The 22,830-nt window shown below is 42.0% G+C and overlaps 1 protein-coding gene across 1 annotated transcript in view; it reads right to left on the bottom strand.

The window, feature by feature from the left end:
* Nucleotides 1-1,932: 1,932 nt before the first annotated feature.
* Nucleotides 1,933-22,830, bottom strand: part of T265_15694 (hypothetical protein) — a gene marked incomplete at both ends in the record, with an annotated part of 31,443 nt that continues 10,545 nt past the window's right edge. Inside the window, 2 exons of the mRNA XM_009178963.1 lie at nucleotides 1,933-1,967; nucleotides 12,032-12,085. Of these exons, the coding sequence (XP_009177227.1) occupies nucleotides 1,933-1,967; nucleotides 12,032-12,085 (89 nt within the window). The remainder of the gene's footprint in view (nucleotides 1,968-12,031; nucleotides 12,086-22,830) is intronic.

The following is a 22,830-nucleotide window of genomic DNA, read 5'->3' as shown; positions in this document are numbered from 1 at the left end:
ACGTAAACTAAAGCATTCATTTTTTCAGCTTATTTTGATTGAAAAAAGCATGGCAGTCGAGAGCACATGGATCGTGCAGAAAATACAGGAAAATACTACCTAGGCATACACGGCCTGAGATTTGTTGTCCCAGGTTTCATTCAATCACCAGTGGACACGCAGGCTTGTGTTCTTTAATAGGATCCAGCTTGTCACAGACATGGTTTTACTATCTTATTTCAGCGAACTTCATGCTTGTACCAGGCGTTTTTTTTTTTTTTTGATGGGCTAAAGAATAGAGGAACGACATGACATCCATCCAACCATCATACGGATTTGGACAAGCTGGATCACAAAGCTGATCGCCGGACTTCGAATAGTGCCAAATCATCGGCACTTCCAGTTGCGAATTCATCATACGGTTGTAACTAGAAAATTTGCGCAACCGCAGTTTAAGCCAATCATTCATGCTTGCGGGCGATCGAGAAAACGATTTCGAGACGCGCAGTTTGCGCATCACGATAACAACATGGTCGATGAGATATCCTCATTTTGCACTCGAACAAATGCTTCAACCCAGACTACTCAGTGAGCTCGCAGCCGAAAAATCTCACAAACTGTTCCCGCTCTTTATACTTAGCGCACGTGGATCGGATCTGTTAGATGATTGTCTTCAACTCGATGTTCTGATTTTACAGAGATTAGGTGACACGTTCACGGCAAATCCATAACATGCTGACAATCCAGCAGCTAGAAAATAAGATAAATAAGAAAAGGAAATCACGAGTAAGGTGCAATTGGTATTGTAACTTACTGTGCGGGCCAAAAGCTTCCATAATTTCGGCTGTTGACAACAAATACGTCAATTAAACTGATTGGATTGGTGCTACCACACCGGTGGTTAGTATCTGGATTACCGACCATAACACTACGAAATGATTGCACTAAGCTGGCAAGAAGTACCCTCTCTGTTTTTATATCAGGTGGATTTTGATCTGCTCCCCGTGCCTGGTAACTGACTTGCAAACGTTTCACAACCATACCACGGACATTCTCAGTGCACAGTTTGGTGGGTACTTCATATTTGCCTCAGTGCATTTATTAGGTACTCGAAGGCATTTGGTGGATTTTCTGGTCCGTTTGCCATCTTTGTTGCATTGTGGTTTGCGTTTCTTCACGTGGACTGGTCACCCCGATCAATTCTCCGCTGATGATCCATGACGATCTANAATATGGTTACCAGGAACATGTGTAACTTTCCTGAGAAAGCTGACGGCAAAACTCGCCCCCCTTAATTTATTAGCAACCATTCGGCATTACACATGTTTAATTCCGTGTGGTGATGGAAGGTATGAAATATATGGAACCGTAGAATACTTCGCGATAGAAAGCGGGTGAAGACAATTAAGTTCAAGAACCATCAGTGTAACCGCCAGAAAGGGGCATGTCATCCGGTTACAGGAGCAACATTAGAGTTTCCGGTCAGTTGTGACTGAAGAGTATACCCTTGTTTCTATAACTTATCACAAATTTGGCAAAAAGCCCCATGAAGTGATCCTTCTAAACTGAGGATGCATTTCGGGACAGGGTTGCGGTGGTAGTTTCGGAACTCGTTCACTTTAATACGTTCCTTTTGAACGATTGTCCAAAAATTCGTTGCTAAGAGTTACGCGGCAAAAATAAGTTTGCCAAACGGGGGATGCCTGCCATGAAGTAGAACTTTCCCAGTCGAAAGTAAGCGATGATTGTTCGCCCTGGCTAATAATTTCAGAATTGTGGATGTCGCATTGGACAGTCAGGGAATCCGTCACAATGGATAAGTTGGGCAGCTGAAATTATTATGATGAATGAAAAGCCAACCCATATATTCCTATGAACCGATTGCTTGCCGGCTGGAAAAACGGTAATCAACGTAATTCAAAGCATAAATTTTCTGACCATTTACACACTTACCACGTGCGATTCAACGAACACCAGCCAATAGATACCTGGAAAGATGAGCGATTATTAGGAAACCACCAAAGATTGCAATTTTCGCAACATTCATAGGAGTCACATGATCGATAAAACAAGCAACACTATTCATTTTTGTTCAGCATATGTTAATTGGAAATAAGCATGGCTGTCGGGAGCACATTGATGGTGCAGAAAATACAGGAATATACTACCCAGGCATACACAGCCTGAGATTTGTTGCCACATGTTTCACTCAATCACCAGTGGGCACGTAGGGCTTGTGTTCTCCAGAAGGATCCAGCTTGTCACAGTTATGGTTATACTTTCTTATGTCAGCGATCTTCATGCATGTACTAGGCGTGTTTATTTTGTTTAGATGGCCTAAGGGATAGATGAATACGACATGACATCCATCAAACCATCATGCGGATCTTGTAGCCGAAGAATCTCACAAAATGTTCCCGCTTATTTACACTTGGCGCACGTGGATCGGATCTGCTCGATGCTTTTCCTCAACTCGATGTTCTGGTTTTACAAAATTAAGTGATACGTTCACGACAGATCCATATCGTCCACCTGGATCGATTGGAACGACTCATCTTTCACGATGAAATTTTCTAACAGGGCAATAATTTCTTCTCATTCGGACTATAATCCGTGGACACAAGTCCCAACACACGCTCAGGCACTTCTGACAAAGACATCAATACCCAGTAGGTTTAACTACGGACTGATCGATCAGCACCTAGAAATTCAGACTAATAACCAATAAGGTCAACTGTATGGTGCATGGTATGTGAATAAATATTGGAACTTAGTGTGCGGGCCAAATGCTGTCATAACTTTGGCTGTAGACAACGAATGCTTGAATTAAGCTGATTTGATTGGTGCGAACGAACCGGTGGCCTGCATCTGAAATACCGACCTTAGCACTTCGGACTTGTAGTAGGCCAGCAGGATATCTCTTCCCTGCGAGTTGTTGATTAGGTTGCTGCTGTCACGTTTGCCCAGCTTCTCACTTGACTTAGAAGCTTTTCGTCACCACAGGAGAGAACATCATCACTGCGTGGCTTGTAAGGTATTCAATACTGTCTGTATCTCCTTAAGCTGTCGGTTTTCTCCTGACGTAATTGGTTTGTTGGGTGACAGCGTCTCTGTTGAATTTACTGGTCCGTTCGCTATCTTTTTTGCATTGAGGTTTGCGTTTCTTCAAGTGAACTGGTCATCCCGAGCACTTCTGTTTCAGTAGTCTTCTGCATTTCGATTCGCATTGACGAAACATTTGCGGGCCAATTGCCAATTTCGGCGGTGACCAATAACCAATAAACCCACCCGGGCTACTAACATTTCGACGCATTCACTTCCCTATCTACATTTATTATTTTCCTCATAATAAGGCTTTCAAATAAATCATGGTTGCACGGCAGTGAAGCATTGGTTTTGAACACTGATATCATGATGCCGATGATGATGATGATGCGGTGGTAAGACATTTTTGCACATTTGGAATCACAGAGCACGTGCACAAGTACGCACACAATCACGCTGTGCATCAAAGAGCAAGCAAAACCGGTCATATCTCATGCCATTTTAGAAAAAACAGCTGGTACTCTGATACCAAACGTGGTAGCTAACCTGTTGAACGGGCGTGGCCAAGCCTTACATACAGAAGGTGATGACTTATCGAAAGAAATGTGTCATCTTTCCCGGCGGCCAGATTTGTTTGTCTTGCAAGAGATGCTTACGCGGCGAGTGCATTTATTTTGATATCTTTGCTCTAGTGACTAAGCGCAGTTTTGTGTGTCTGAGTTGGGTCTATATTTTGCGACATTTAAAAACATTGGCAACCATATCTGACGCACCACAAAACATCCCCAAATCACAAGGTTCAGCAGAAACTTTTCATGAATACAATCGTAATGTATTTACTGGCTTTAATCGGTCCGCACTAATTTCCTTCAAACAATCTCGTGTGTGCCCTGGCTTCGATGGAAGAAACCCCTCTAGCAGTATATTTTAGAAAATTTCACTTACAAATATTTCCGTTTAGCTTCCTTCTCGGCAGATAATCTATGGCTATTGACGTTTCATGATTGCATGTGAACTGATTTTTTGAAGTACATTTGAGGCAACGCAAATGGGAGAAAAGGAAGTCATGCGGACGAACACCTTTATTCAGGTGGCAAGAATGTGGCTAGTCTGAACGTAATGAAACGGGAATTCGCGTTGCAGTATTTTTCTTAGGTTTGTCAACAAATTTGTACTCCATTTCGTTTAGTCATATACCAACTAGTTAGACCGAATGTCAGCTGTGCTTGTTCTCTCTGAAATATTTCGCAAATTGTTAAGCTGATTCTTCTAGTCTAAGGAGTGGAAATCTTACGATTTGTCATTTGACTAATTAATATCAGTTTTGTTTGAAAAATGTGCCCGAACTCGCGGTTCAAGCAACTTTGGATTGCTGAATATATGGCAACGGTTGGAATCTTTCGCTGCAAACATCGAAATATAAGTGTTTATGGGCGCACCTTTAAGTTTGCTCAATAAGTCACCGCCCAAACCTACGAAAATTAACACACGTCCGACGATCTCGGCAAACTAGTTCAATCAGGTTGACATAACAAGCGATAAAGGCTTCACGATAAATGAGAAACATCGCATTGAAGTTTATGTTACATGGATCAGTAGCGAACTGCAACAATTTCGCTCAAGTAAATGTCACGCTAAAAATTTTGAAACGCGTCGGTAACAACAAAATGGGTGTAAGCCGACCCCAGTTTTTCTACAACTCTTTTACTGGGTTTGACAACCTGCCGACCGATACACTCTCCCTCTGCACCCAAACTCAATTTTGCAGGATTTATCGAATATTTCAACAGCTGAAAAAGAAGCTACCTGGCGTGACACGTTCAGTGGGAGTGGATAACCACAAACGAGAAATTCAGCTGAATTCAGTTGAATCTTCACTCAAAATTGAAGTTTCGTCCAAACCATTTGAAGTATACAACGGTTACCGGTAACCGTAACCGATCTCATAGAAACTCATGTGTGCAGTGCTTACAAAGGGACTGGGCTCAATCGCGAACTGGTGGTTCGCGTTCCTCTGCGACCTGAATTGCATTTGAAATGGGAGTCCATTTAGCCGCCCACAAGATATATCGTACCGAGTTGCTCAGTGAATAGTGGTCTGACGAACACAGACTCCTAGTCTACCAGGTTGCATCAATCTAAGTGAGTTGTTTCCTTAAGGCACCAGTATATGTGTAGTAGTGCGTTAGAACTCACCTGCTCACTTGCGGTCAGGATTTCGAGCCATGTAGAATGGGTGCCCTGACATTAGACAACCCTCGTATACAATTTTGTACGTCAGAACAAAAACTAGTATCATGTCACATTCCGTGTAATCAGCCTGGTCGCATTGTTGTTTCATAGAGAAACTCGGCTAAATGAAACCATGCTCCAGCTAATGTCTTTCTTTCACACTCTTTTTAGTCTTCTCAACCCTACCCCAAACGATTTGAATATCCTTTTCAGAGGTTCCAGTATTAGGACTAACCGCTTTGTTTGGCATGCGTTTTGCTCAGTTGCAGCTTGGCGCATTCAGGTTTACAGCAAATTTTGATTACCTGGAACTTTGTTTTCAGGCTACGAAACTAGTTTTCATAACTACTCTTATTATTCGTACGCGAAAACTAGCTCTTTCAGCCACACTATAGTCCCTATCCATTGGTGCGTGATATCTGTTCGAAAAAGATCAAATGCTCAAGTTGTGTAGCTGAAATGACCACCCTCTAGCTTTTTTTTCGTTTTCAGCCACGCAAGTCGGCTGACATGAAGGCCAATACAAAGGGATATGCCGGCAAATCTAACGTTTGGATGCATCGGGCAGGGGCTTCTTCACTCAAATGCATACTCGCTGATAGTCGTACCCGCGAGGATCGTTTGGCAACTCCAATGTAAGGACTGGGAATGCAAGGCGGTTTATTCGCTGTCTATTTACTTGCCTCCGACGGTCAACAACCTTGAAACCGCCAACGGCAGTTATTATGAGGCTCCAGGTGCTCTTCTGAAATGGCCTAGCAGCCCACACCTCATTGTGTTTGCTGCTCAATCGACATCCTTGGTGCGTTTGAGGCCCAGTTAGGCGGCTATTCGAGATGGTCGCGAGACGCACGACATAGGGAGTTCACCCGCTTCAGATTCACGCCGATGACAGCCTGTTTCTTTGCAGTGTCCGTTTCCGGAAGAGCGCCTTAAGGCCCACAAACGAACCAGCCACATTACCACATCCTCATCACTTAAGGCTGGCGAAGTTCGATTGCTGCCTGTCACTCGCCCTGAAATATTCGCGTGATATGAATTGATAATTCCGTTGACAAATTTGTCCGCGCTTTTCAAGCCTACACAAAAGTCGAATACATCGTTTCGTCAGACGGAACAGACTGTTCGCGCGTACCAGTAAGGCTGGAGTATTATAAAACTCGAAGAATCGGTCGATGCAAAAACTTCAGGAACCTTCCGTAGACTGTTTAACTGCATTCGCCGGACTGCCCATTAGAAGCCTCGTGTCGGTGAAACTAGTATGGGAATGAATGGCTCTCTGATTTTCAACAAAAAGGATTGTTTGGATCATGGGGCACTGTAATTCAGACAAGGATGCAGCTGACTATCTGCTAAACTCACTTCCAAATGGAAGTTAATTGCGCGTGTGAAGCTACAGCAAAGTCGGAGTGGTCTGAGTGTATATCTCTTCATACTACTTTATGCTCCTTGTCTAAGAGATCTTTAATCTCAGGAATCGAACACTGAGTTGACTTAAAAATTTGAATGGCCAATTAATTGCTAGCGGGTTCCCAGACAACATCGTCATCACCTTCAAGGACGAATACAGAACCCAAATTTGCTGAATAAACTGAACATTAATTTGTTCAATGTTTCGACGTGTGAGTTGGAATTACGTCGTGGATCTTTCTGATTGATGGCGTGCAGAGCCTGGGAATGCTCCTTGGAATTTTGTCCACCTCGGCAGATGTACATGCTCTGACGGAAGTGTTTGATGTAACTAATGCCGCAGATTTCGGGCCATATCAAAGCTGCATCATTATATGTTTGCGATACATGACCAATTTCTCAAAACTGTTGCTGGTAGCGGGTGCTGTCGACGAACTCAACTAATCGAGAAACGGCAATTTGATTGTGCAGCATGTATTTCAATCACGGAAAACATCCACTGCGATGAACGCGGCCTTGAGATACGCATGTCAACACTACGTCTACTGACACGAGTGCTTTCCGATCCTTCTTGCAACAGCAAAGACTGTGGGATGGTCAACATGTGATGTGACAAAATTGGGTGAAAGAGATTATGAAAAGTGTGGGCTATGTTGGTGCGCTACCCCTTCCAACACATGGGACTCTCACAACCGCTGCCTGGATGTGGGAAGAATGAGAAAATAAGTCTAATCAATGTGGATGGTGCTGTCAGGTTCATTTCACCTGAAGAGATGCCAGCATGTTTTAAAAGCGAAAGAAAAAGATAACGCCCTCCTTCATTCATTTTTTTCTCTTTCCTTCACTTCAAGAATTTCTTAATTGTAATGGCTGAAAATGATGATGCAAGTAAATGCGTTGGAATTGTCGGACGCAATCGGTGCGTTGCTAAACGTAAAAGTTCCGTTTTCACTTGGAAGTACTTCTCCCACTCCAGGTCGAATGTAGTCACCAGAACGAGACTGCAGTTCACTCTAGCCAGCCAAATTTGATTTCTATCTAAGGACATTGGGAATTCAGCATTAACGTTGAAAACAAGTGGCCTCTGCGCCTACTCGTATTTACTTCTGGATACTCACAACAAAGTATTCCTAGCTAATCAATTTTATTATTTGAATGCACTATGTTTCGTTGATGGTTGTCAAGAATGTGGTACAAACTGTTAATTGGTTTTCCCATTTTCTGGTCCCTTTGGTGTCCAGCGATTACTTGGTTTAGCATCACTGCTTAAGCAAAGTACACTTGTTTTCTGTCATACTAGCTTTTCATCGGTGATCCTTCTATGCATGATTTCTGCAAACACCTGGTTTGGTAATCACACCCACATGCAAATTGTCTTTGTTTTTATAGCGTTATTGTTCCCCATAAATACAACCTACCACTCAGGTTATTTGCCGTTAACGAGACCAACGGGAATCGAACAATCAATGGAAGATATGATTTCAGAGGGCAACGGTAATAGTTCAAACGTGTTTCCTAACTTCTGACAGACTTTGCATTGTTGGCGCGCCGGCAACCGGACGCACGATGCCTGTGGAGGTCTCCTGCAGCAGACAGCACAGTTTGGCGAAACTTGAGTGTGTGAGGGTAGAGCTCAAATGTGCACTGGAAATGGGTGTTAATAATTGTTCCACTTCAACCCGATGACAAATCAAGCTACAACAATTCAAACTGGAGCATTCGAGTAGTATACAGAATGTTGGAAAACCTGAGTAGTTATGTGTGTCGAATAGACAAGTAGCATCCTTCAACCTGGGAGAATTATGGCGATCAATGAGTGGTCCATATTTATTAATTATAAGTTTGACCCTTTCGAATGTCACCAGGTGAAGCATCCACCAGTGGCAGTTCAGTTTGTGCGAAATCCTTCCAGAGTACACCACGCGTGTCTCAGGTGATCTCAACTGTCGTCTGTTGAAACCGAGTTTTGGCATTTAACCCTGTTGCAATCTGTTAAACATGTCTTCGGGAAACCGAAATATCCCAACGAGGCTAGTGGGATATTTGGGGATGGTACTCTCCAACATTTGGCTGGAAAAAATATCTCCTAATTGAAATCTCATTTTTGGTAGAATCTGAACATTTGGCAATCAATGCTGAAGTTTTGCTGACCAATTCGTATTCGCCATATATGAAACTGGTAAGACCTGCCAACTGCTCCTTTACGATGCTTCATTGTCTTTACTCAGTTATACTAAACACATTGCTACGTTATGGCGTAACAAAATATGTGCTCCGTAGCAGCCACAATGGCACGCAGATTCCACCCGGTGTCCGGCGCAAGGGTCGGCACACACAAGGTCAGTGTTGTATAGTTCTTCTTAAAAGGAACCACAGATAGACATTGATGAGTCCTGGGCATACACGAAATTTTTGAGAATATTCTAGGATCGCTTTCGGGCGTAGCAAGCGGTGGGATGACTGGGTTGAATCGAGTAAGCTGTACGCTGTAGACTAGGGGCACGTAGGTGGAGTAACCAGGTTAACCAGTGTTAATGGGTGGTTGACCGATAAGCTGGATAGCCAAGTTAGTTTCTGTAATCAAGGGTAGGGTTTTTCACTTTGTTTTCGACAGTGTGATCATAATGTTTAAAGTAAGCGCATCAAGTCATATGACAACAGGCCATTTTGTCTGTCTGTCTGGATAGCTGTTTTTGGTTATGAATCCAAGCGCAGCGCTTGATTCTGCCTTTTCTTCTTCTCACAGTAATGACACAGGCATCTAACCAAAAAGAGATTTTTCCGTTCATGCACTGAGCGTCTGATTACTTTACCCTTTCACCTGAATATGTGGAACGTTTGAGAACCTCAAGGAAGTTGTCTTGCCGGAAATTCTTCCATAGGTTCTAATGGTGACCAGTGATTTCATCGTTGGGATAATCAGTCAGCTTAAAACTACCTGAAGTGCAAAGCAATGCAGAAGTGGCTTACTGACAACTGCCGATGTGAGCAAGGACGACGCCCTAAAATATTCCAAAAATAAGTTGAGCGGCCATCACTATTGGATCAGATGATGAACAAATCAAATTCACAAAATCGTATTATTCTGAGGGAAATTCACACCTCACAATTTACTGGACACAATTTTGTGGGCCTAGTCTGAGGGAGCAGATAGAAAAGCTCATTACCGTTGATGCAACCGGGTTTTCCATAGCAATGTGTTGGCCTAAAACATCCATAAACGAGAGATTCAGCTGAGCCTTGGTACACATTCAAAAGTAGAACCTCGACACCAAAGTGCGCCGAAATGCTGCCCTCAGTCAGCCGCTAGTCACGTGTGTTAAAAGGTCTAGCTCTTTTCAGGTACTTGCTGTTCGTGTGGCCTACTCCAGTATACAAGGAGGACACGCGCGTGGAAAACCGTGCCAACAATAAGACTTAGCCCCAAGTGTATGTACATTGATTGCGTAACACACGCGCTTGCCTCAGCGACTGGACAAGTGACACTGACACCAATCACAGTATGCTAACCATCCTCTGTTATTATTCCGTCAATCTTGTGTTCACTGAAGTTTGAATCGCCGGACAACTTCACTCAATGAATCCTCGGCGTAGTCGTTAGTGTTTTCAGCATAAACCAACAGCCGCGAGCGCCTACACCCTCTTTGGTTTTCCCAATCGACTTCAGAAACGAAGTAACCAAATGAAAACTTTCGGTGTCTTGTCGTGCAACACCCTAATTCCCAGCGATACAACTGTGCCCAGCTAAAGCAGTCTAACCAAAAGTCGACCACAGGGTTAACCTGACAAAGCATAAATAGCGTGCCAAAGAAAATACATGTGTGTTCAATACCTTCTCCATCCTTCATTGTATGCAACCCACAGATTTTTCTGCCGAGGGCTCTATGTCTTAGAAAATAGACAAAATGTTGTAGCAAGTTTGCTATCATTTCTACCCGCGAGATAAAAAGAACAACTCTTCGGGTTTCAGAATATGCATTTATCCATCCAACCAACCCGTTGTTGTTACGCGCAAACTTCGAAATACGGAATTTCCGAAACTTCATGCCACTAATCCGAATAGGTTTGGCGGTACTTTGCCGAATGTTTGAGTGAAAAAAACCTGTCCAATGAAATTGTGATTCCCACTTTTGTGTATGACATGGTCTATATACACTTCTTGTGGCACATCCAACTAGAGAGGTCTGGAGACAATCTCTGATGAGGTTCATGTATATACATATACATGTAAATATATATATATATATATCTTTTTATATATGGAGAAGCAAAGTGTAACTGCATAAGGAGAAGCAAACTTACTGATTTCTACCTTCGCAAATGTACGCCTTGGGAGAACTGGAAACAAGATTATCGAATGGATTTATTTAAGAGTCACCATGCACGTGTAATTAACTCGCCATCACTGAGTTCCGGAGAAAATGTTTTGATGAGGCTTCTCCACGACTAGTGGTTCCTTTCATTTATTGGCCTCAAGGCTACCCAAACCACAATTTTGAATCTACTAGGCAGTTTGATCGAAAAAACTATGTAATCTCACGCCTATCTCATCTGGGTTATTGTAAGGCAACATTTCTCGGTTCCTAGTGCGATCCCGGTGCGCCTGACAGTAGATAGTGGCCAATTACCAGCTCTGGGTTTTTCTTAGTATGCGATCCATTCAATCGCGTTGCTCTGGATTATCACTTCATGTCCTCTTACTGCATTTCAGCATCTAAGGACAATGCGGTAGTAAAGCACTGTCAACGATTCCAACCCAAGAATGGAACTGTTTGCTTTCCGTAGTTGAATGTATTTTGGCTCGCTCATTCCCTATTTTTGAAAATGTCCCATCCTTGGCGTCCACCTGAAATCATTTGTAATAAAGTCTTGAGTACGGGCTTAGTGGGTCAATTGCGGTAATTTCAGTCTCCATTTAATAAAAAGCCTTCATGAGTTTTTCTTTTCATACAACTCACCATTTTCGCGATGACGTTAGGGCCCGATACGCGGAGTGGCAAGGACTGGGTGTTTGGTCTAAAATATACATGAAGCTACCAAAACCTTACGTTCGATTTGCGAGTGTCCTATCATTCAGAATCATCTATACGTTTATCTCCATTGGCGACCGTAAAACGGGTCGAACAAAAATTCGAAGTTAAGTTCCACTTCTTCAACGATAACGCTGATTAATACGAGATGGCTCAATTGCAAGTGGCTAGATCGCGAATATCTGATCGGAAGTTCGTGGTTCGAGAAACAGAAATCGAAGACTGCCATAGGCCTGCCAGAAATTTCAGAGGCTGTCAAAAATGTAAGTACGACGCTTGCAAGAAGTGTTGCCTACCGAAATAATTACAGTCTAACCAATTTGCATAGGACTCACTGTTAACGAAAACAGAGGCTGTGGCTTTCGGGTAGGCCATAAACATCGATTTTACTGAAAAAAATAATTGGAAAATATCGCTGGTTATTCCTGGGAATTTTTTGAATTTTATGCCGGCATTCGTTACAAATTTCGTCAAGAACATGCTAGCGTGTTTAAAAAACTTGGTTGTCTACGACATCCTGAAGATGAAAGCTTTTCTTCGGTGCTGATTTCTGTCAGAGGTACGCAGTAGTCTTCGCGAATTCCCGTTTAATTAAGCAATAAAGCTGTGTAGATGCACGATGCAGTTTGTAAATCAGGAAATGATGAATCTCTTTCGTGAGTTTATAACCAAGCTGAAGATGAGTGCCTAAAGCGTTGTCTTTAGGCCGATAATTTTCAGGGCAACCTGGAACACGCAATTTGCCGGTGAAGGCGATGCGCTCAATTGGCTATCATCTTATTTGCGCGTGCAGTATAGCATAGTAAAATATTGTATAATATTGTGAAGTATTGTATATTAGTATAGTATAGAAAAATACTATTTCGTTTGTTGAGAGTTCTGCGTGATAGAAAATAAATAATTATAGTATTAAATAAATACATAAATAAGTTAAATAATTGGAAAATTCCTTAAGATGAAGTTTCCCCACCTTGCTGGATGTGTGATATTACTCTAAGTCTATAAGATCGGATTAGCATTACTTTATTTTAGTTCAGTGTATCGTATCAGGTAAAACATTTGTGTAGTGGTCGGCGCTGTTTGAATATTTAGCTGCCTAGATCAGTTCTGGCAAGTTCGTCACATTTTTTACAAAGAACTAAATAATATGGTAACTGCCAGTGGAATTGACTTTTCGCGAATAATACTGGTTTTGATAGGAAACCCAAAGGATTCGCTCACCTGCGATATTCCTCGGCTGATTGTGCTGCAAAACGCCCACCTCATAGTGCTGCGATATTTTAGATGTTGCAATATGTTACCTTGACGGAAAACTAGTCATCACTCTGCTGACAGGTGTTTGATGCTTCGTGACTGGTTTCAATCTACTTGATATCCAGCTGGTTGCGCATTCCCCGAGTTTCCTCTCGAATCACATATTGTATGCAATCGACAAGGTGTACTCGCTTGCGGTTGGGAAGCGAGTGCATGCGCAACGTGGTGTTTACGCTATACATAAAACCGACAAAAACTGAGGGGCCATTTTGACCAGGTGAGCTTCACGAAAAACAAAACTTGCCGTTGGCTGTTTGAGCGTTCTCAAAAATTCGAGGAATAGCGCAATAAAACTCTAATTGCCACCATTTCGGACGCATTTTACCCACGCGGATAGGTTTAATATGCAAATGTGTTTAGACGAAACCGGATGTCCATTCTTCTATATTCAGAAGTAAACCAAAGAAACAAGGGAATAACAAAAAGAGAGACAAATGGCACGCAATAAAATGTACTGAGATGAAATTAGCTCACCAATGCTTTGCGAGGTTTCCGGACAGAACATTCCCATGTCGGTAGAGTCGCAAAGTTTTTGTTTTGGAATTTAGTAAAATTACTGTAAGAAAACCTGTTTTCAGGTTTCTTTAGATTAATGTAAATTGGCTGTAACGTTGCGCATCAGATGATTTTAGAAAGAAGGATCTGGACTTCCGTATGTAAAACCTTGCCACTCTAGTTTCTGTGCTTTTGCTGTTCAATAAAGCTTTTAGCACCTCGACATTTGATAACCCAAAAAATTAAGTTTCGGCTTTAGAACCAACTGAAAGCACACCAGAAGAGCATACCAAACTTATTTCGGGTTGCTTTATTCAAGTACTTCCGAGCGCATTCTTTCAAATACATGACGTTTGGCGGCGTTTACGCAAGTTCTCAAGAATGCAAAACTCGGTGCAATTCAAGCCTCAGAACTGATATTCGAAAAAAGACTATTTTGATGAGCGGAATGGCATCCGAGCTTATGAGGACTTTCGCAAATGTCGAATTTCGGTTCTGTTCGGAGAAGCAGACATCATATTCGAAAGGCTATCTGATATCGTGTTATAGATGTCCCGTGTAATCTGAGCTATTTAGTGGTGAATAAATGGAGATTAGGCAGAGAACCACTGGTGGATATCTTCTCGCAAAATATCATAAACAAGGGACACATTTAGCTACGTACGTATTTCAGAAACGTAGTGCCTTACTCCTGAGAGACACTTACCGTTTTTCACAAACTCGTTCTGGTAAGTTTTTGAAGTATCTGAGTACAACGGTTGCAAGTCGCAAAGCCTTTGTGCCAGTTATTTCGACCTTCAAAAGATTTCATATGGCTATGGCTTTGAATGGTGCGTCTTGCACATTTTGAATCGTTTGGTTTCCTGCGCATCCACGGAAGTCGAGAGTACTTCAACGATCTTGATGTGTGCCAGGAGGAACGTAATTGCATCGTCTCGGATGAAAATTATTATCGTTGATACCTTAAGACCAAACGGTGATGCAGGTCAACGGACTGGATTTAGTAGCGGAACCGGCATCATTTTAAACCAATTAAATTTTTGGCCCTCGCAAACAAAGAGCGCTAGCATTGCGCGTAAGCGCGAATCCTCAAAACTGTGAGGTAGAACTTTGCAGCAAATTTATCTTGACGTTTTAGTGAACAAAAACTTGCGTTGGTCATGTGACCATGATGTCGTTAATGTGCTCACTTGTAGCCATATCCGCAGCCAGTAAGCGGAAAATTCCTTGCAGACATAAGAGAAAAAAAGAGCCAATAAAGTTCCAATTTCCGTGGACTTTACTGATCACAAGCACGCTATCGCACATTATCGTTTGTAAAGCAAACTCAGCCGTTATCGGCGGGCAACTGACGGACTGACTATTTGGGCTGCATCAGAGATAGAAACTATGGATTGTGACGAATTGAATAGGAAAAAAATTGAAACAGAACAGCTGAATATGCGATACTCCTACGCTGGGCAATCCAGGACCCAACTGTAGTAAAAAACCTAATTTGTTCAAAAATATTTAACAGGGATATACTTACTAGAATTTCACGGACTATCGTTTCCGTTTGCAAGAGGGAATACGGTGTTACTAACACGGAACAACATAAGTTTCGTCACTTGGCAACCGAGGACAAGTTCGAATCATCGGTGAAACAGTCTATTAATGACACTCTAAAGTCATCTATACCTTCTAAGAGTCCCGTCATAGAGAAGAAAACTCAGAAGGATATTGTCTACTTGTGAGTGTTTCCCATAACTGAGCAGTACTTCAGCTAGAGCCATCTCTCATCTGTAGTTTGCAGGCGGAAAATAAAATTCAACCGGAAAATTCTGAATGGATAAAATCAGTTCCGTTGGTCTATATTTAACAGACGTTATAACAAACGCCTGAAGACGCTGTGATTAATGATTTACTACTCTAGATCATCGGCAAACCTATTTGAATAGACATGTTTTAAAAAAGATCAGTTTTTTTTATTTCAACGTGTAGCAGTACTCGACCGATCATGGGGCAGGTGCATACGAAACGGTTGTAAATTAAAACGTGAATAGGCAGTGCGTAAAAGCGCTATATTTTCATGCTTCACTATAGATAAGTCTGCTTCCTAGCAATTATAGCACGAAATTCCCTTGAAATTTCATGCGAAATCGAATGCGAACGGAGGCGCAAGCGGAGATTGTCGGAACCCTGCACATGATCCGTACTCACCAAATGAGTCATCTGTGATTCCATCCTATTTTGTTCACTTGTTTCATTGTGGCTTGTCATATAGAACTTTTCTGATTGCCATGTGCAGCGCGGTCAGTGCCTGCTTATTCTGAGGATCAAATCACCACTATTGGATTCGGTTTGCAAAAATCTGTTGCATTTCAGTAATGACTTACAATGTGCAGCCAGCTTTCTCTGAAGCGTGAAGCGGACGAATTTCATATGTGTACCATGAGTGAAAAAAATTCGAACCACGATTTGAAAATTTGATGAGGATGACTGCGAACGATTTAGGGAGAAATAAAGAAGAAATTCGCAAGGTCAACCATGTGCGAGATAGACACTCATCAACGGCACAATGGGAACAAAAGCTGCTGTGTCGAGGCGATACGGAAATTCCGAAAGTTTCACAACCCACCGAAGCGAATGCCAAGCGAAAAGGTGGGTTTTCCAGTCGTCACTTTGCTTGCCTGTGGATTCGGCGTTCGACCAAAGTGGAGCTTTACAAAGTATAGAGCCTGACGCTTGTCAAACCCCGGAAACATTTATACTTGTTGGGAGAGAGCGCCTAGCCGCTCTCGGTTCGTCGAATTCCCACGCCCTAGATGAACATGGACAGTAGTGAACTGCCAGCAAAATACTTTAAAAGGTTCAATGGTGAAGAATCTTGCATTCATGATGACCCAATTTACACTATTATCTTGTTTTATCCACCTTTTTATTTAAGGTCTTTTGATGGAAAATCCCTTTCGGTCAAGTCAAACGACCTCAAAATTTACATCACTGACCGATGGACGTTTTAACCTAAGTAATGATGAGACAGTAACGTACACACAGAACCGCACTTTATTAGATCAGTCTGGTGTAATGTCTGGATTTACGAATTTGCACTGGAGGTTCTCCTGTTCCGACGCGAATGCTTTAGGCAGTCCACTCAAAAGCCAAGTGGACGGTGCATCGATATAACCGATGAGACTGATGTTTACTTAAAAAATTGAAACTAAGCATGACAACATAATAGGGTTGTCTGAATGTCCGTTCTGACTAGCTGAAGATGATAAAATTAAAGCAACTGGCTTCAAGAATTTTGGATTTTAAGCTCTCTGAATGAAATTTGGACAGCTGCATCTCCTATTCCATGCAAACGTAACTGTATTCCTGGTTCCCCAGCACGCCTGAGCACATACGTTAGCGAGTGCATTTGAATGCTTCAATCCGGAGGGGATTTGCGCTTACTGAACAAGATTTACATGCAAGACAAATCTGCTTATTGGGGGGGTTTGTAGGCGACTCCATGGAAAACATAGGCTTTGAATTTTTTCTTAATTATTTCGTTTTTTTGCAAACCACCGGACTTGCCCGTTATCATCTGGCGACGGACACTCAAACCTCAGGTCATCAAGCAATTCAGCCAGTTTTGGCACATTGTATTTTATTTAAAACAAAAGAAAACGCAAGTGGACACAAAGTCCGTACTGAAAATACACCTCACTTTCATCGGCAAACCGGCTAATGTTGGTAGATGTGCCCGAAGGAATAAATATTTAAATCTTCAGAATTTAGCGAACTTTCAACCGAGTTCTCCAACAAACTCCTCGCATTTACACTTTTTTTCACAAGAAATGGTCACTCCGATATCCCATACTCAGAGAGAAGTCTGCATGTTACGTAGGGTCAGATTAGAGAATGACAAATCCGCCAAATATTTGGCGGATTTGTCATTCTCTAATCTGACCCTACGTAACATGCAGACTTCTCTCTGAGTATGGGATATCGGAGTGACCATTTCTTGTGAAAAAAAGTGTAAAGGTGGACGGGGAATGATCTTAGTCCTCGCTTACCATAAAAAACCCGAGGTGCTTACTCCCCCAGACATTCTCTCAGGCGATCTGGTGGTTAGAATCATTCCCATATTGCTGTTTTAACCCGCGAAGCAATGCCTGTGGGGCAGAATATTTAAATACTTCGGAGACAGTGGTTTGCAAAACAGCCAATAATTCAGTCCATTCACAATCTCCGACTATAAGCATGACTTCTAACACGACTAGAGCTTTAAAGTGAAACGCAAACAGCAACACGGATTTCCAGGAGGGATCCATCAACCAACTGACACTATAATCCAATTTGGAAATCTCTACAATAGGCTAGTAAACCTGAGCTTGGACGCACTTGCTTCTTATCAAGTGATTTTGATTGTCGGACATTTGCGCTGTTGCATCGTTGACACCGACGGATGATATTCAAATTAGCCATCCTGTTTCCATTCCACTGTGTTGTAATAGATGGAAGGAACTACGCGGCTACACTGAAAACTTTTGTGAAAACTGTTGTGAATGGAATGCCAAAATTTGCTGCGGAGCAGAAAATGATAACAGCGCAAACTTTAAATCTCACATACGGGAACAGAAACTGGAAATTTGGGTAAACGGAGCTCCTCACATGAGGCCTCCTGTAGTGTGCTGAAACGCAGTGCAGCGGATTCTACTTGGTGTTATTGTCATTCATATTTGTATAAGCCGTGTGTCTACGTTCATTTCAACGACGAACGTACCAGGACACATGACACCAAATGACACCACTGGTCAATCTGAAAGTTCACAAATCTGTCAGGAGACATGTGTCGCAAAACCTTGGCAAATAGTTTCAGATTTCTAAAAGAGGAAACACAGGGCACTACTTCGGGTAATCACTTTGTGCAATCTGAACACAAGTAGCTTTCTGCCAATCGGTATGTAGGTAAGCGATCGATTTCTGAGGACAAATTGTTGTACACCAAACATATTTTCAATCGCACTAATCCATCTGACCTATTGAACCGGTAGAGTTATCATCAAGACATAACGATTGTTTATGTTCGCGCCAAGTCCATCATTTCTACAGGGTAACCCTGGGAATGAAGATGCAGGTGCATTACAGAAGAGTGTAATCGAAATAATGTTTTCCAAGTATTTGGAGCAAATTAGAGGCAGCAATTTAACCGCCCAAGTCTGACGCCTTTACGATGTTCAACCTGGTATCAAACTAAAATTCATTCATATACACTCACAGTCACTAAACACATTTTTGTCGAGTAGATTCTGCTTTGTCCTCCAAGGAAAGACACATACAAGCGACGTCAAACAAACTAAATGATCGAGGAGAATAACATGCTCCTAAAAATGATTGCTAAATCAGTTGGGTTCATTTATGAAGCCAAAATTATCAATCAGAAATCAACCAATCAAAATAGACTACCACGGCAAATCGATAGGTGATAAGCATAGTAATTCTTCTTATGGAGAAGCGCTCGAAAATGTAGCTTGTTCCTCTGTGATTCCACCGGGTGACTGACTCATTTCTGTGAGCAGTCAGATTCTTGAGTGTTTGAAACATGTGCATACATTGAACCTGTAGACCGATGCTTCCCATGATCCCATGATCCTTCTAAAACAGTCGCTGTGTCTCACACAGCTTCAAGTTTGCACTGGGTGCTCTGAATCTGGTTGATATCAGTATCTGCGGAGTGAGCGCAAGTGGTTGGTCTTCTACCTGTTCCTCATCCAAGGGGGCTGAGGTGAGAAAGCGCAAGCTAATCAACCTTTGAAATAAATATTACTTTCGTAGAAAACATACGTTCATAATGGTGGAAAAATGCAAGCTATTTAAAATTCACTGAGAGTCTGTTCCAGACCGCATGTTGTGAATTTAATTTTGCAACCAAAGTTAGTTATTTGCAGAAACACCCGCCGTAGAAGACAAGTGTTATGTAACATCGTAATTATTCACAATTTGAATAACCGCCAAAAGGTTAAATAAACTGTGCCATATACTCAGATATTACGTCGCACACAACTGAAATTGAGCAAAGTCGATATACGCTTATTATCACGAACATGCCAGTAGCTATTAACCGCAGTAAAACAGAAGATATCATTTAGGCGTGTGCGTGAAACTTTGATTAGGGAGTCCGAACTCGTATTCCGACTTCTGCTAGATAACTTAAGCCTATGTTAGCGGCCATCAAAAGAGTAGCACAGTGCCAGTGGAAAGAGCTTTTAGCTTAGTTATTTGCAGAAACACCCGCCGTAGAAGACAAGTGTTATGTAACATCGTAATTATTCACAATTTGAATAACCGCCAAAAGGTTAAATAAACTGTGCCATATACTCAGATATTACGTCGCACACAACTGAAATTGAGCAAAGTCGATATACGCTTATTATCACGAACATGCCAGTAGCTATTAACCGCAGTAAAACAGAAGATATCATTTAGGCGTGTGCGTGAAACTTTGATTAGGGAGTCCGAACTCGTATTCCGACTTCTGCTAGATAACTTAAGCCTATGTTAGCGGCCATCAAAAGAGTAGCACAGTGCCAGTGGAAAGAGGAGAGCTTTTAGCCGCGGAACGCTTTGTTAAAAAGCACCAACGAGAAACTTACAGACTATTGAATATGGAATTCAAACTATCATATGCACCTTATTTTTGAAAACTGAATATCCGTCTTTATCCAGAACGCGTCTTCTTGATCTCTCTTGGCTATTCATTGACAATCACACAATCATAACCGGATGCTGCACAGCAGATCTACAAATTCCATTAGATCAATTTGGAGTTTCGAGAAAACCACATGCTACTCGGATGCTTCATCCGTAGCATCCGGTTGTAAACTAGATATCTTGAATTCTCAGCTTAAGCGTTGGGAAAAATTATTTCTGACGCTACAGTGGGTTAAAAGCTTCAAGTGAGCTTCTGACAGTCCATATTTTGCACTGATTTCAGATAGAAATTTCTTGAGAAATGAATTTCGCCAAGTTAAAATAGTCAGGTCCTCCTGCCAAAATAACCTACATTCTAATGGCCTGAAAGACTGTTTGGCTTGTTGAAAGACTCGAGCTCTCCTAGCCACCATCGTGGTCGTCAGCTGACATGCTTCACTATTAAATGATCGGCGCCAAACAACCACGATTTTTCGAAAACGTTTTTGTGACGAAGGCACATATGGAGAATTGGTATCCAGTGCCTGCATTTTCATATGCTGAAGCGGACAATTTGGATAACAACTGGAAACAAGAACGTCACTGGCCTTCAAAGTCGGCCGCAATTGGCGCATCTGTAGCCACGTGGATAAAGGTCACGTTGCCAACACGTAGCGAGCTGCACGGAGAATACCTCTTTTAGTTCCATGGTTGTTCACCGCTGTGCTCTCCGTATTGCGGATCGCTGTTTAGTTAAATTACCCGGTGTACAACCGAACACATGTTTGTATTTGTCTCGTACAGATTTCCTTCGAATTGGAATGATTGAAACACCTTTCTGAGAAAGTGGAATTCTAACTATCTGGAAATGTAGGATGTGACATCATGCTTTTTCGTCTGACGCCATGCGAGGCACTACGAGAACCATGAGCATAGCTTTAAATCAATCTTTTGTTCTGTAACTGAATTCACCGCATGCCGGAGGGTTTGGAAATACCGTAGGTGAAACAAGTCCCATGCCATGAGAATTTTTGAACCATACGCCTATTAAGGTGATTTTGTTCTCTCAGAGGCCTGATTGGGACAAAGAAAGTGGACAAATCTTGCTTTTTTGTGGTCTGATTTCTGACCATTACACGTATGATGCTCAAGATTGCAGCTGGGCGTATTTGCAAAGAAAGCAGTAATCAGGATATGTCATTCACAAGGACGAACGGTCGGCACGAGTTTGTGGTTGAAAATCATTCTATTTAGATTAATTCGCCCGAAAAACTAAAATATGATAGTTTGATTTTTTTAAACCGATAATCTCATTCTCCTTGCTTATCAAGGTTCAACCAATTCATCAACTATCGTCTTCCAGAATCCACATTTTCAGCGCACTACATCGGGGAGCTATTTGAATTTTAGACTACCGAAATGAACGAAGCTGCCCGTCCTCCAGCCATCAGGACGCAAAATATGGCACACTATGTTGACTTCCAAAATCAACGGGTTAATTCTTTTACAGTTAGTTGATACACCAGCGCCTATATCATCCTCGTACACCATTTGGTTTGCTGAGTATTTTTAAAATAGTATTTTTAATCTCATTTCCGTCAAGCTGCTCCATGTTTCGATGTTAAAACCTTTGTATAATTTTACGAGGGAATCTTTCGTGCGTCAATAACAGGAATCTTTCAACATGAAGGTCAGGCTTATCGGACACAAAGGCGTTTTTGCGGAAAATATACAAAACGCGACATGAGTTTTTGGAAAATATAATTTTTGGGAAGAATCATTTCGATTATTATCATGCTCGCGTTCGATGATGTCGCCAAAAGTTTTCCCCAAATCCTCTGCAAATTTAAGCAAAGTTAGGAGTTTATTTTGCACCACAATTTTACCGATGAGCAAACGGATATATGATTCATTTTCACTGAAAAACAGATCTCAGTGATTTTATTTAAAATAGCGGTTTAGTTGGCGGCAACGATTTTTCGTTGTTCGTGACGACTTTCCAGCGGTTGTTGCCTATCTATCTTTAGTGCCCCGATAATTAAGGCAAGGGTGCGACGATCCACTCTCAGTGAAAAGAGGAAAGAATTTACAAAAGGGGAATGGATTCACCCTACACCGGTAGTCCTGTACAAGTACTTCCTGCCAAGGCATAAAGCTCTGCCTTTAGAAAACTATGTTGTTTTGGGAAACAGTGAATTGGCCTTACTTCTTTTGGGAGGTGAACAAGGACATCGACAAATAACTGATGAGCATCACGAGTATTTCGTCGGACTGAGCTTCATTCATGCGGCTCGTTTTTGACAAACTTTCCGAACAATGAGTTATTTGATTTCGCTTGCTTACATGTAACTCCAGTGTTGTCTAGTGGGTTTCCTGATTTGTTGACTGAGCAACAGATCCTCGTGGCTTTCATGTAAGCTTTTGGTAACTGCTAAACTTGTGAACAGTCCAAATCCGCAAAAAAGTGTTTTCCGTTATATAAGTGATGAGATTATGTTTGAATTGTATATCGCAGTCGCATTCTGTGTTAGTATATAGGACAGATGGTACTAATCGCTCTCGGACTTGTGGTTCGCCGCTAGGAAGGGCATTTTTGGGCAACACGAACACATAAGTTTGGGTGGCACCGTGCTGAAAACAAGGGTGAGCACTCTAAAGAATTCTCTTT

Source organism: Opisthorchis viverrini (genome assembly GCF_000715545.1).
Source record: "Opisthorchis viverrini unplaced genomic scaffold opera_v5_748, whole genome shotgun sequence".
Lineage (NCBI taxonomy): Eukaryota > Metazoa > Platyhelminthes > Trematoda > Opisthorchiida > Opisthorchiidae > Opisthorchis > Opisthorchis viverrini.
This window is presented reverse-complemented; position numbering and strand designations above follow the sequence as displayed.